A 15982-nucleotide genomic window follows, 5' to 3' on the forward strand; every position below is an offset into this window, starting at 1 on the left:
ATGTCCCTGCAGCCCCTGGGATGGGGGGGGCGCCAAAGGGCTCCACGCTGCCCTCGCCTGCGGGTACCTCCCCCGAAGCTCCCATTGGCCACAGTTCCCCATTCCCAGCCAATGGGAGCTGCGGGGGGGCAGTGCCTGCAGGCAACGGCCCCAGGGACGGGGTGCCAGCCGCTTCCGGGAGTGGCGCGGGGCCCACGACGCCACGGGAGAGGCAATCCCAAGGGCCGGATCCAAAACCTTGATGGGCCAGATCCGGCCCGCAGGCTGTAGTTTGCCCACCCCTGCTCTAAAAGATGACCATAAATAAGAAGGAGAGAAAATGGATAAATAGTAAATAAGATGAAGGGAGGGGGAAAAAAACAGAAAAATAGAGGAATGGGAAAGGGAAGACTATTGAGACAAAAGGGAGGATAATTTTTATTTATTTTAGCATGGAGCTTACAGAGCTGTAGATAGAGAAAAGACAGCTCTCTTTATAAACCCCTTTTACTATTGGAAAAACTTTGTAGGGAAACTAGCAATTTTACCCATGTAGACCGATAACATGCTGTCCTCTGTATGAAAAAGGCCCATACCTGCATCTTGTGTAACTCATCGGTAAAATAAACATTCACATATTAACCGATTCTACTTCCCAGTTTTCTGATCACGTAATAGGAGACCTTCCCATAATGCAAGCAAGTGAATTGAGAGAAGAATGATGTGAGAAGGGAGGGAAGAATGACAAAGTAGAGGAGAGTGAGAAACCCAGGAAAGTAGAGAGTGAAACAGCATGAAGTCTTATCTAACTGAACTCCCTGACTTGCAGCTTTAAATCACAACTCAACTAGAACAGTATTTTAGACTAATTATATTTAATATTATAACCCAGAATTACTATAAATTCATGTAATTTCTTCTGTGATTTGGTGACATGAATGATCTACTTAAAACTTAGCTCTCGTGTTATATTGTCTCTAGAACCCTTTAATGCAATTAAGCCATACTGCATACAGATGGCTATAGGTACACTATTCTTTACATACCCCCAGAAGCCATTTCCAAATGTATAACTCTCTTTGTTATAACATGGAACATCAAATTATGAACTCGCACAAATTATGAAGATTTTAAGTTATTAGTATTTCCAGAGAAGAGAAAAACCCTCTGGGGAGAAGGGAGGAATAATACAAAATACAACAGTTTGACTTTGATCTTAAAATAGCATCCAAGACAGAGTCATCATTTATATGGCTCTGTAAATGCATAAGCCACTGTACAATACTAGGTCAGTGACAAGTTTTCAAACCCTTTTTGGCAGAGATTAGATCAATCTAAAGGCACTAGCACAGACAAACAGAACAAAAGACAGGCAAAGATTATATGAAGGCATTTGATTCAATTTGTGAGATGTCACATTCTAGCTTACAACCAAGTCTTTCTTTTTTTTTTTTTTAAATATATTTACGCACACAGCCCTTGAAATAAGGTGCAATATTTTACAATTTTATTTACTTATTAGTTTCTCCACTGAGGGTTAATCACCACTGAAACTGCTTACTAAGGTTGCGGTAGATTTACCTTATATGGAAATTTTTTAAATCAAGACGAGATGCTTTTCAAAAAAGATATGCTTTACTTCAAACAGGAATTAATTAAGGGAAGTCCTATAGCCAGTGTTATGCAGAATGACAGACCAGATGATCAGTGTCCCTTCTGGCCTTATAATCTATGAATATATACATCAAACACACACACACTTACTTAACTATAAAGTTTTACTATCAACCTATCAATCACTGGTAAAATCCTGGCCCCACTGAAGTCCATGAGAATTTTGCCATTTACTTTAGTAGAGCCAAGATTTTACCTCACTTGCTAATAATATTTATATGAGTTCCTTTCTTTCTTCCAGATACAGCCTATTAGCACACAGCAAAATTCAGAAACGTAGACTACAGATGTTTTTTATTTTAGATTTGGCACAAACGTCTCCGTAAATTACCTCATGCCTGCTATGCTGGCTCGCTTCCTTGTCTTCATATTCAATGTACTCTTTACCCCCCTGTTCCACTTTTGCTCTCAATTCAATCTGATTACTGCAGACAGGGAGTCTCCCTTTTAAATTCAGGGAGCCTATCAGTTAAAAATTGCTTTACTTCTCTTTTCATAGCATTAATAATAAAAATCTTTTATCCATTGTTTTACACTGTACTTGTGTACACTTCCTACACTGTGTATGCAGCCAATTGTTGAAGTCAAACAAGACATATTGTACATGAACAGCTGAATCCCTTCCCCACCATCAGAAGACCACTCAGACCCCCAAGTCAGTGTCCAAATTTAGCCCTTTCCCAGGGATTGGCTTTATTGCTAACTCAAAGACACCACCACAACATAAACCTGTGCCCAAGTGTCCTCTTGTAGCCTGGCCATTCCTAGGGTTTCCCTCCAGAACCTCCTCTGTCCTAGCACGCTAATTCCTTCTCTTTAAAGATCCAGTCCCACCTCCCTATATACAGGGTGGAGTTAATAGTCACGTCTACTACAAGTCAGTCAACAAAACTTCAGTAGTTTTATAGAAGGTTCTCACACTTGCTAACAGAGTGAATCACAGAAGAACTCTTGCTACCCTGGTGCACTGGATTTGGGGAAAAACAGAATAAAGACACCCCTCTTCTTCATTATAAGCAAAGGTATATAAATAACCTTGACTGTAAAGAACAGCCATGTAAAAAATGGGATGTAGGGAGGCGTATTACAATTGGTCAATAATTTTCAAAAATCTAGTATTTCTATTGAAACATGAAAGAATTTCCACATTTTTCAACTAGCTGTGATATGCACAATTCGCAAAGAGGGATCCACTTAAAGATCTACCATAGCCAGTGTCTAAAAGTCTCAGGCCCACGACTGTTCAAGAGGAAGCTCCAGTACCTCTCATCATAGATAGGATCTAAAAGTGGGACTCAACACTTCTATATCTGAGTGCAAGGGACAAAATCCTTGCCCCATTCAAGTCACTTGGAGCTTTCAGATTGACTTGAATGGGGCCAGGATTTCACCCCACAATTTTAACAAAACACCAATTTCCTTTACATTTGCTACAGTGCATTTGGAATGAAATCCTTTCCCCAGCACTTAGCCAGAGTAAGTGAGAAAGCCACTAGGGAATTTCAAAGGGTAAAAAGGGACATGCATGAAGAAATGCTCCCAAGCTACAGAGTAGGAACAGAATCATTTCAGGACTCCCACTCCAACCCAATAACTGAAGAATTCTCTGGGGACAAGTCCTGACAGGCAAAAAAGTGATTTAAAAAATAAACCCATTAGCTTAGCAGGATTGAACAGCCCTGTTCAATAGGGGAAAACTAGGCTACAACACAGCCAGCTAACACAGCTCCAAAACACGTTAACAGCACCTTAACTGGGCATTCCAATTGTGTTCAACTAAGATGATTTAAACACACACACACACACACACACACACACACACTTTGTTTGTCAAGACAGGACCTGGGACTCAACAATTCCACTCCAAATCCACTGCATGCCAGCATCCTGGAAGCCCCCATGGAGCCAGGATAAACATTCAGTTTTCCTTTGAATAACAGCGTCAAAGGGCTTGCTTACTTTTGATGGCAAATATTCCCCTTAGCCCCACCTTACGCCACCCAGGGTACTCTCCAGGTTACCAACAGCTACTTCTTTTCCTCTTCTGTCTCAACTATTTAATGGCTTTACATACAGTAAAATCTTCTAAATAATTTAATTATGATTCTTCTGGTACAATGACCATACCAAGCCCTTGTTCTATTTACATCAAAAGGAGCTGCGCATGAAGATACAGAACATCATGAATATAAGAGTACAAATGTTAGCCCTATTTTCTTTATCACTTTTGCTAGAGAGATTTTTTTTCAAAATAAAAGTGGTAAATATTACCACCCTGTGCGATGTCTAGCTAGGTCACCATCCCTTTGAGCTTCTACCCACAAACGCTTCCATCCTTTGATTAATACGAGTCACAGAATTCTGTATAAAGTTAAGTCTCTTTTGCATTAATTCTCAACTATAAAACAAGTCTCCTAAGGATCAGGATTGTTCATACGTATGGATAATTTTGTTGCAGAGCAAGAAACCAAGAAGAGCCGCCATTTTTGAAGAAAATTAGTCTTGAAAAAGATGCCCAATTTACCCTGAAACATATTTGAAAAAGTTGCCACTTCCAACGCCATCTGGACATGCCACATCATAAAAAGAGTAAACCAGACACCAAAAACTGGATAACGGATGATAAAAATCTCAGACAAGGTTTCTGAGTCACTGAGGAATGATTCTTGCTTGGATACTGCATGTTAAGACTTTTTGATGAATTAAAAAGATGAAAATTATGTTTGTTCCAATAAGCAAAAATAATGTATGTAACAAAAATCCTATCATATAAGAACTGTCAAAAGTATTGAACAAAATGCTTATTTATAAGCCTATCCACGAGCTTCCATGCATTATAAATGAATTTGGATTTGGAAGTGTCATGGCCTCCGTCACTAAATGTGCAGAAGGGGAGCATGTGCTCAGCCATTCCATGGCTGGCTAGTTTTCAGATACACAAGGTTTTGGGATTACATGGACAGCTGCAGAAGAGAGAGTGATTAACACCACCATCCACTCTTCTTCTCTGGTAACTTTCCAGCTCTCTACTACCTGCTGTACAGCCCCTTCTTAAAAAAATAAAACTCTCTCTTGACCAGGACACTAGTGCCACTCACTCTTTAGCCTGCTTTTTCTCAGTTAAGGGTTTGTAAAAGCAGTCTTCCCTTATCACTTTAATCCCCATTCATACAATATCATTCTGGACCAATTCCAATCTGCCAGTGCCATTGAAGCTGCTCTACTCCCTGGAGTTAACATCATGATCCTTCTTCCTACTGTTCCTCTCTCCTTATTCTCCTTGACCTCCGTGTGGGAGTCTGCAGCTGAATATCTACTTCCTGAAGTCATCAGATGGACTGTAGTGGTGAACCAAATCGGTGTGAAGAGGCTATTGGAAAGACTTATGTAGTTTTAAGATTTAATTCATCCTCCCTCCTGCTGCAGGAGTTTTTGCACCAGGTGAAACTTGAGGGACTAGTGTACCTCAAAGAGGGAAATTCTTCCCAGGGGAAGACATGTAGCGTATGCACTATTGCACTTTCTACACTGTCCACATACTTGCCACATGGCTGCAAAGGCCACAGGGGAATGACATCAGGAAGAGACAGCACCTCCCAGGTCATGCCTCTGGGGGCTTCTCAATTGACAAACGCTGGAAAATCAGTAGGATGCTGAATATTCTGGCAGCAGAGCCAGCTGACAGACAACCAGCTATTTTGGAGAATGCTAACTTGGATCCCAAATCCTTTAGATCCTTCTACCTAATCTTCCACAGGCAGCTCTGCAGGATAATTAATTGTCAGGTGCAGCAGAGCAAATGGCCAGGACCCATACACGGTTGGTCACAGCTCTAAGTATATTTGCATGAATTCTTCAAACCCTACTTCTGAGCCTTTATAGATTCCAGTGATTAAGTGGCTGAGCAAATGCTTTATAGCTCCGCCTGTGCCAGTCTGACCATCCTCAAATTAGCCAGGCCAGCAAAAATCTCCCCTACAGGGAAGTAAGGGGCCTCTACACCCCTCAAGATTAGGTTCTGCATATTTTTTAATAACTTATCAGAGGTTCTTAAACTGTGGTCCGTGGATGAGCTCCATTCAGGTGGCCCGCAGATAGTTCCTGCTGAAGTGCGTGCCTGGGTGGCCACATACAAGAGAATGAAGGGCCACCCACCCAATTAGTCGAGCCGCGCAGGCATGGCTCCACTAATTGTGTGCCTGGACCCTGGAGAAGACGCACATGTAAGGTGAGGTGGTGACCTTGGGGAGAATAGCCGGTAGGTGGGAGGGGGCAGCAGGGTCAGAAGAGGAGGTGGGGTGAATTTGGGACGTGTAGGGCTGCGGCGGCCAGAGAAAAAGAGGCGACTTTCCCCAGCTCCAGGGCTGCAGCTACTGGGGAGAGATGGCCCTCTTTCCCAGCTTCAGCTCTGTGGTTGCTGTGGCAGGGGAGATTCCCCCGCTGGGACTGGGAAGGAGGGGGTCTTGCCCTCTCTCCCCCGCCACGGCATGTGTACGTTTTTAGTGTAAACTTTCAGTTCACAGCACAGTTGTGTGTCACCGAACACTTTACAACAAAGGGCAGAATGCAAAAAAATTCTTCTTAACTACAGCTGTACAAAGTGGGCCACCATAAGAATTAACAAGTGGTTTTAACTCCTCCACTGTTAAGCCTCAAGCAGGTTGCAAGGCAGAGACAGGCTTCTAAAGAATGTGGAAGGCAGAACAGTTGATACTGGAGACAAGTGTAGAACTATTCCTCTTCCTATAATAACCTATCCACAACATACATACTCTGCTTCCAACAATGGCAGCACAACCATTTGTTCCTACAACATCAAGTCCTTCCAGAACCATTAAATTTACAAATCTTTTTCACTTGTGCTTTCTATCAAGATGGGTTATCACTATGTTTGGCAGACACATAAGCTTTATCCATACTATTTAAAAAAAAAAAAAAAAAAAAGTGGACTTTTAACACACTAGCTTACTCACGTTAAATGTTAATATCCTAATACAGACAAGGTAAGTGCAGCTTTAACATGTACTAGCTGGTTGATGTAAATCCTAAACTACCAGTTAGGAGTTTGTTTTCACCGGCTAACAGCTGTTAAAACTACAGTTTGCCTAGTCTATTCCATGATTTTAACACGTTAGTAGTTAACATGAGTTAATAAACACCTGTTTAAACATATACATACAGATTTTTCTTACTGTAGACATAGCCGCCCAGAGCAAACCATTTATATATAGTTCTGATTTGTATTGTGAGACGACTTCACTTTATTATAACTTAATCCAATGCTTCTGAGCAGAGTATCTTATAGGTATTTTGTAAAAATATATAGGATTACAAAAAAATGTAATCCATTGTCAGATCAGGAGTTTTGAGCGCGAGTATACAATTGAAAAAAGATTGCAGCCTTCCTTAAACACCACTGAGTAACAATATGACAGCTCTTATACTTTTGCATTTTCTAGAACCACCAGTTCTTTGCACTCAACCTCTTAAAACAGTGTTTTGTAGTACAAATTCTCTTGAATATATACAGCTTTAAAATTAATGTTTTGAAAAGCTATAGCTTTGAGGAGAGACGTAAGGAGTTAACAGTAACTACCATTCCCACAAGGCATCTCAGTTTACTTCATTATTACTGAGGGAGAGTAAAGAGATCGCCTCAATGTCCATTCCCATAATTGTCATACTGAGTTTGTGAACGCCGATAATCACTCATTCTGTACTACAGCGACCTGATTTTTATGTGTCCGGCATAAATATGTATACGATGCCCACTCTATAGGGTGACATTAACTCACCATTTATTGCCCAGCACGCAAAGATAAGCCTGCCTCCTTGCAGGCTTAGAGAACCATCACATCCTCAGTAGCTGAACCTGAATTCCCGACGAGCAAAACTTGTTACAGAAATGAAATTACTGGAACTTTTCCCCCACCCCAGCCCCCCCAGCCCCAAAAAGAACTAAGTTAAGTTCTCCCAAGTACTTCTCTCTTTTCGGTACAAACTAAGCACCTAAGTTTCATTAGTGCCACTAGGCAGTTGTGTTCAGAAAGTTATAACACCAGGAGCTCACAATGAGTTGCAACCTTATCACAATTTTAATTATGACATCACTAAGTAGGCGGTCTAACTCTTACTTAAACCATATACATAAGCTAGTATGTGTAAGAGAAACAAGGCAGCCTCAGGGGTTTGTGAATATGAACTAATCACATTCCTAATGTATTACAAGTCACAAGACTCAGGAAGTTGTTTCTATATGATGTTAAATCACACCCTTAGGAGCTTCCTTATTTCAAGTTTGTTGAGCATGTGGCCAAACCTTCCTCAGATACAGAGCCCCATGGCCGCAATAGTCCAGTTTTGGTTACTGAAATACAGTATGAATACAGATGGTCCCATTTATTTAAGGTAATAAACATACTACAAATAAATCATTAGGCAGTTGTCTAAATCCCTGCATCCATTTATATCATACTGAACACACACACAGTCTAAGTGAATGATTGTCTGGTGGATAGTGTTGATGCAGATGAACATTTTCACAGCCTGAGGTGTGTCATTAATTGCCTGTGCAATTCAAACAATAGTCTAGAGGACAGAGCTTGGGCTGAGAGTCAGTTTTCAGAACTCCCTGTGTGGTCTTCAGCAAACTACTAAACTCTTGCATCTCAGTTTACCCCTCTGTAAAATAAAGAGAAATTACTTATCTAACTCACGAGGTTTTTATGAGTAATAATGTTTGCAAAGAGGTCTGAAAGTGACCTACTCAAATTCTAAAATATATTATTAGATTTTCAAACAATAGACAAGTGTTAACAGAGCTTAGATTGATTTTAGCTTGGCAGCACTATTTGCCATGGTGTAAATGTTTACCATTTAATCCTTGGATATAGAGAGGCACATAAATTTGTTTACAGATTTGTGCACAAGCTAATGTCTACTTTCATTGCAGAATGTGAAATTCCCTTAAACTGCAGAATGAAAACAATTTGGAAACAAAACAGGATGTGAGTGAAGACTTCAAAGACAGCTAGACTTTCAACATTTTCCAAAGCATTCTGGGTATTTGTGTATCACTGCAGTTTACCTATAAAGACAATTACTTTACTGGTTCCAGAAAATAAATATGAAAGAAAACAGAATAACTTTTATCTATGCTATACCTGAACATTTAATACATACAGGGCCAAATTACTCCTTGGTGTACACTCCAGGAACTGATCTGGCCCACTGTGTTTTAAGAAGATTAAAATGAATTTATATCTTTCACAGAAAAAAATATCTCATGATCCAGTTATATAAATAAATAGTGATAAGTTTCCACACTCTGTATCTAATTTTTTTTTTAAGTAGACCATGAGATTTTTCATGAGAAAAAGGGGATATTATTAGCCATCAACGTACTTTACTAAAAAATATTTTTTCCACGTATGTAGAATATGCTTCTAACAAAGTGTTATGTTTTCACGGATAAACTATTCTGATCAATTTAATGTGAAGACCTATTGTGTGTCAACCAATCAAAATGCAATAGCTGGTCAATAATGTTGCAGTCTTCAACTCTACTGCACCAATGTGCAACAGACAAAAAGATATAAAAATTTATACCGATCACTTGGTCCAAGAGAGATATGTAACTGGGGGGAGAGGGGCAGGTTCTGCAGCAGGATCCTCACGTTTGCATTGACATGGTTAAGAAAGCGAGATGTCTGTACAGCTCTTCTAATCTGTGGAGGCTGGATGTCATAGGACTGGGAGCCAGTCAACTGGAGCCAGTTTGAGCATCACTGACACTATGTGCACACTATTATTGAGTTGAGTGTAAAGGAGTTTGGTGTGACTGCTGAGAGACCACACTGGGGCACAATGTTCAGCTGCAGAATATACCGACCTCCCAGTGAACGTAGCAACGATTATTACTTCCTCAAACCACTCTTTTCGGGACCAAAAAAGAACAGTTGGCCAGTCCTCCAAGTATATCAATTTAATGTAGAAGGGATGTCCCGGGGAAAAGGACAATGTAATCCAGCCTGTGAGATGGTGGAATACTTTTGGCAGACTCCCAAAGCACAAGTCCCTATTGCAAAGCAATAGGGTTTGAACCCTGGGTCCCAGCTTCACTCAGGCTCAGACCCTTCACCCCCAGGGGATCCTGAGACTGAGCCCTGGGTTAGCATGATTTGTGTATAGACAGAAGGGGGGTTAAGATTGAGCCCGAGTTTGAATCCTGGGATTAGACTGCAGTGTTCTTATAGACTGTAAGGGCCTGATCCAAAGCCCACTGAAGTGAATGGAAAGACTCCCATTAACATGAATAGGTTTTGTATCTGGCCCTAAGTTTAGTAATCATAACAACTGATATTATACACTGCCCGAGTACTGTTATTTGTACCACCAGATTTCAAATAATTATGGCCACTTTCTCAAAGCTGCCAAGTTCCTGCAGTTCCAAAGGAATCCACAGGCACTCAGCAATTCCAAAATTTAGGCCCCGGGCAGTTTTCTCCTTTGATTTTATGTAGAATATGACAACTTTTCCTATCAAAAGGATAGATAACTAGACAAAATAACTAACCCTTAGCAAATTATGTTATATATAGTTTTACAAGGATTAATCATTCTTGCTACCAATAAAGAAATAACAGCATCTTCTTTCACATTACTGTGAGCACACATTGGACTATTTGTGGAGATTCAGGCAGTTGCTAGAAATACCTTATATTTTCAAGCAAAAACATGTCATCTCAAAAGCAAACAATATTGCCATTTAACTACGCCAACTATTTATATACCATTTAACGAAAGAGACAGATGTTTTGCAACAATGCTGCAATTCCAAAATTAAACTATGCATCTCAATTTCAAAACTAACACAGTAGGCTGATTTCGATGAAATTACTTGCAAATTACACCAGTGTAGAAGAAAGCAGAATTTATCCCTACACTTTGACAATGATGTAGTAATCTAGACTAGGGAGCAAAATCATGAGAACTTTGCTTGAAAAGGAACTGCATGATTTTGCTCCCCCTTCTAGAAAACTGTCTAAAGCTCTCTACAGTCAGTCCATTTATTTTATTTGCCAGTAAACAGAGGGCCCAATCCTGAAAGCCCTTGCTCCCATGAATTGTCCTATTCATGAGATCGATACACTACAAAATCATCTCTAAAAATTCAATTCTAAATATTAATCAGTCTGAAAAAGTCTTGCCAATTGCAGAAACTCAGAGTTCAAATGCAGGCCAGAAACAGTTATGAAAGTGACATTAAAATTAAAGGTCCAAAACAACGTTAAAAAAAAAACTGACTAAAATGTTGGTTGTAGTCCAAATTTGAAATAAGAACCATGCATACTGGCAATGATATCTATTGTTTAGGTCCTTCTTCCTCTAGGGTGAATGAAGGAAAAGCAGATTATCTAGATAAGATCAGCTTTTTTCATCACCTCTATGTTCCAGCTAACTAAATAGCAAATGACACAAAAAAGAGGTATTTGAAAACTACATTTGTATAATCTATAACAGTTAGTTCTCCTGCAACTGTGGGCAGTTTATATTTATATCCCTAAATCCAGCTAATTAGAGATAAAAAATAACTACCAATGTTGCAAAAGAATGATAGTATTTTCAAGTGCCCGACAGCCATATACAGTGTGTTCCCAGCAATGTGACCAAACTGTTCCACATTAATAATAAAAAATGGGTACTTTACTGGATACAACACAATGTCATTTCAGCAATCAGTGCAAGAAGAATCAAGGGGATCACATAGTGCATTATTTAATTACAAATAGAGATATACAACACAGCTAAACACAATGAGCCAGCTTCTTCTCTGGTGTAAACCCACTGATTTCAAGAAAATTGGCCTTCCCTTAATTCTCATCCTTTTACATTCTAAAACACTTTAAATTGAATTACACCAGGGATGAATTTGGCCAAGGTACCATATATCCTGAAAAGTTACACTACCGAAAAAACAGCTGACCCAGAGGTATCACTATGTTTCCAGTCACTGTACCAGTGCTGCCTCAATTATACTCACTAACTAAAGATTCATTAACTAGATCTTTCCTTGCCATGTGCAAAAGAAGTACAGATGTGCAATAAGGACTCTTCCTCCAACCCCAAACTTGTCTCTCTCCCTTTTCAGCAAAACAACTGAGGTATCTGGTGGGGAGAGGGTTTTTTTTTAGTCGCAGATTTAAAAGTAATTATGATCAGCCCTAAATATAGCCCCGCGCTAATTGCATTTCCTCAGCTCAAATGGCTCCCTTAAATGCCCCTCTACACAGAGTAGCCTGTCTGCAAACGCACCACCACCAATTAGTTGCACTGACCTTGTGCCACCTCCCCAAAACTATTATTCTCCCCTCCACCCCCAATCTTTTTGCAGCTGCTTTTGAAGCACTACAGAACCGATTGGTTGTGGGGCCGGGTCTGCCCCAAAGCCAGACTTGGGGGACGGAGACCATCTGTTTAAACCCGGGCGTGGGGAGAGGAGGAGACGTGCATGGGGGGTATTGGTTGCTCTCTGCAAACCCAGCGCGGTGCCCAGATGTCACCGGCCAGGGCGGTGTTCCCGCTAGGCAGGGGCCGCCCAGGATGGGAGCGGGGCAGGGGGGGAGGAAGGGTCCCGGCGAGGGGGAGGCATAGATGGATGTGCGGGCGGGCTCCTTACCGGCTTTGTAGCTGCGCAAGCCGCCGCCGTCCCCGAGTTCAGGGAGGATCCTGCTGCCCCACATGGTGCCGGGGCCCCGAGCCCAGCAGCACCGCGAACTCCCCCGCCTTGCGCCGCGGGGCCCGGCCAGCAGCGGGCGGACGCGGCCGGGCAAGCGGCGCGAAGGCGCCGGCGCTGCCGCCGGGGGGTTACTAGGCTGCTCTCGCCGCGCTGCCTCCCCGCTCCGGCCCGGGGGCAGCCGCGGCCATGGCGCGGGCAGGGGTCGGGCTCTCGCCGCCTCCTCGCGGGGCGCAGCAGTAGCGGGGACAAAACTTGCTTTATGCCGGGGCCGCCTCCTCCTGCGCGGCCGGCAGCGGGGCGGGGCCAGGGGCGGGAGCCCTGCAGATGCTGCTGCTTCTCGGGCGCTGAGCCGCTTGCATAACCCGGCCCAGGGGGAGGGGGCGCAGGCGGAGCAGGCGGAGCAGCCCAGCGGCCGCGGGGAGGGTGCAGGGGAGGGAGTCCTGTGATCATCGACTGGAGGGGCTATGCCCCCCCCCCCGCCGTCCCACATACATATCTGCCTATTTCTTCCCCATAGGACACCCGCTGTAGCCACTCAGCTATCCCTTATCTCCTCTCTGCCCCTTCCTCAGTGTCCAGTCCTGGATTTCATATCTACAGCCTGGGAGCCTTAAAATCCCATCTGCGTTTCATGGAGCGGGTGCCTTTTTATTTTTTTACAAGACCTCAAAATTATTCAATTTAATTTACCTTACAGGACAAAGAGAACTGGAAGAATCCAGGACTGTATATTCCCAATCCTTCCTCTGCACTCCCCAAACATTTCCACTGCTTTCTGCCCCCAAAGATCTCATCTGTATTCCTCACATAGTTAATATAGGATCAGGGAGAATTAAAAGGACAGCCACATGGGTTAAATCTGAATACAGAGGGATCTGAAAACCGATTCTTTCCTGTATCTTCCCAAACAAGTTACCAAGAAGAACCTTGCCAGGTGCATGGAGAGAGGAGTAGTATGAACTTGGGATGATATTGGGAGAAGCTGATGACTCATTTGCAGTGTGAGGGTGCACCAATGTATCAGACATTCCCAAAGCTGCTTCTTGCCTTTGTCACTCCTTGAGCTCCCTTCCACCTACAGCCAATACACGTAGACTTGTAACCCCTCCAAAAAGTCCACTGTGACTAGCTACTGCCCAGTACAAAGCAGAGGAGCCTACATCTCCTCCCTAATACCTAATATGTATAAATAACAATAAATGTACAGAAAAAGGATTTGTGTTATGATGACAGAACCTACCTTGAGTTCACTCCCAAGCTTGCACTAGAAAGATATTTCAGCTGCCAAATGAAAATGAAAGAGAGAGCTACAACATTGAATCCAACCCCAGCACACTTAGAAGAGTTTATGATAATACATGATTACCATATATTTTTCTGCTTCAAATGGCAGAAGAATAAAAAGATGAAGACCAATCAGAATTGCAACTAATTTGTATTTATTTAAAGAACACTAAAAAGGCCCCCACAGAATCACTACGTGCCCTAACAATTAATTACTTACAATCACAAATAACGACCATCCAGCAGGGGAAAAAAATGCGCAAATAATGAATTAGCTCTGCCAGAAATAAATCAAAAAATGAAAACAGCCACATCCTCAGAACACAGCTTCTGCCTGTCCCCAAACCCCTGTCAGATGGCTTCACAACTGGCTGGCATATTCATTACATTGTTGTTGGTCTTGTTAGACTAACTGTGTCTCAGTTGGCCCTTCTTTAAATGTGCTTCTAGAAAAAATTCAACCTGACCTCCATCAGAAATACACATCAATAAACAAGGATGCATAGACAGTGGTTGAGAAAAAATATTTAGCTAACACCCAGTATACATACTTTATTGTACCCATCCTCACAACAGTAGACCACTACAATCCAGACAATAGAAGTGAGGGATTCAGACACTATACCCTGTGATGAACACAGTATAAACGCATAGTAGCCTAAACAGAGGATCAGATGGAACACTGCAGTATGTGTTCATTGGAAACATTCAAGCAAGCACCAAACCCTGCGCTTATGTAACTTCTTGCTGATCCAGTGCATTGCGTTTTTTTTTAATGGTAGTTGATTAACACAAATTATCTTTTATTTTCTTATTTTAACCCATTATGGGGAATTTAATGGTTATAAATTGGACTTTAGCAAAAACACATTAATTTATCTATCTAGGTGTTTGTAATGCACATATCACAAAATAGTTTCTAAGCATTGGTTCTAGGTAGAGGCTTCTGGGCAAGTGTACATTGGCTAAAAAACAACAGATAGAATCACAGAAATGTAAGACTGAAAGGGACCTCGTTAGGTCACCTACTCTAGTCCCTTGCACTGAGGCAGGTCTAAGTATTATCTAGACCCTCCCTAACAGGTGTTTGTCTAACCTGTTCTCTAAAATCTCCACAATCTCCTTAGGTAGTTTTGTTCCAGTGCTTAACTACTCTTATAGTTAGGAAGTTTTTCCTCATGTCTAACCTAAAATCTTTCATGTTGCAATTTAAGCCCATTAACCATTGTCTGTCCTCAGTGGTTAAGGAAAACAGTTTATCATCACCCTCCTCTTTATAACAGCCTTTTATGCACTTGAAGACTGTTATCATGTCCCCCCTTAGTCTTCTCTTCTCCAGACTAAACAAACCCAATTTTTTCAATCTTTCATCATAAGTCATATTTTGTAGACCTTTAATCCTTTTTTTGTTGCTCTCCTTTAGACTTTCTCCAGTTTGTCCACATCTTTCCTAAACTGTGGTGCCCATAACTGGACACAGTATTCCAGGCCTTAACAGTTCTGAGTTGACTGGAAGAATTACTTATCATGTCTTGTTTACAACACGCTTGTTAATATATCCCAGAATGATGTTTGGTTTTTTTGCAAGAGTATTATATTGGTGACTCATATTTTGTTTGTGATCCACTATAAGCCCCAGATCCTTTTCTGCAGTAATCCTTCCTAGGAAGTCGTTTCCATTTTGTATGTGTGCAATTGATTATTCCTTCCTAAGTGAATACTTTGCATTTGTCCTCGTTGAATTTCATCCTCTTTATTTCAAACCATTTCTCCAGTTTGTCCAGATCATTTTGAATTCTCATTCTGTCCTCCAAAGCGCTTGCAATCCCTCCCAGCATGGTATCATATGCAAACTTTACAAGTGTACTCTCTATGCCATTATCCAAATAATTTAAAATGCAAATACTAAAATTGGCAGATGTCTAATTTAAAAAAGAACTCCTCAATACACTCAAATCACCTTCCTTCAGCAAAATTCTGAGTCATACAATACTAATAAGCTTTGCAGCCTTGAAGGGCAACAAACTTGGGTTTGGACAGATCAATGAGGGAAGCTAAATTCTGGCCCTACCATCAAATCATGAGAATGTCCTACCTCCCACTCCTTAGCCTTACTCCTGTGTTCAAGTCAGAGGCAGTTACAAGAGTGTTACAGGTAATCTCAAATGTTGGAATGGTGCATAAGTAGCAAGGTGCTTTCTAACACATGCAAGACCCAAAATTATGCAGCGGCACTGATTCAAGTGCTCTTAAAGGACTTTTCTACATGCTGCCTTTGAGAGAACACTAATGTTTTTTATCTGTAGT

At 41.5% G+C, this 15982-nt stretch overlaps 1 protein-coding gene across 4 annotated transcripts in view; it reads right to left on the minus strand.

The window, feature by feature from the left end:
* CEP85L (centrosomal protein 85 like) overlaps positions 1-12707 on the minus strand; it is a 193651-nt gene extending 180944 nt beyond the window's left edge. For 2 of the 4 annotated variants that reach the window (XM_042847659.2, XM_008175922.4), the window contains exon 1: positions 12332-12705. In XM_042847659.2, the coding sequence (XP_042703593.2) occupies positions 12332-12395 (64 nt within the window). In that variant the 5' untranslated portion in view covers positions 12396-12705. Of the gene's footprint in view, positions 1-12331 lie in introns of all 4 variants that reach the window. The other 2 variants (XM_008175924.4, XM_042847658.2) reach the window with 2 other exon arrangements.
* Between the last annotated feature and the right edge of the window lie 3275 nt (positions 12708-15982).

Source organism: Chrysemys picta, chromosome 3 (assembly GCF_011386835.1).
Source record: "Chrysemys picta bellii isolate R12L10 chromosome 3, ASM1138683v2, whole genome shotgun sequence".
Taxonomy (NCBI): Eukaryota; Metazoa; Chordata; order Testudines; family Emydidae; genus Chrysemys; species Chrysemys picta.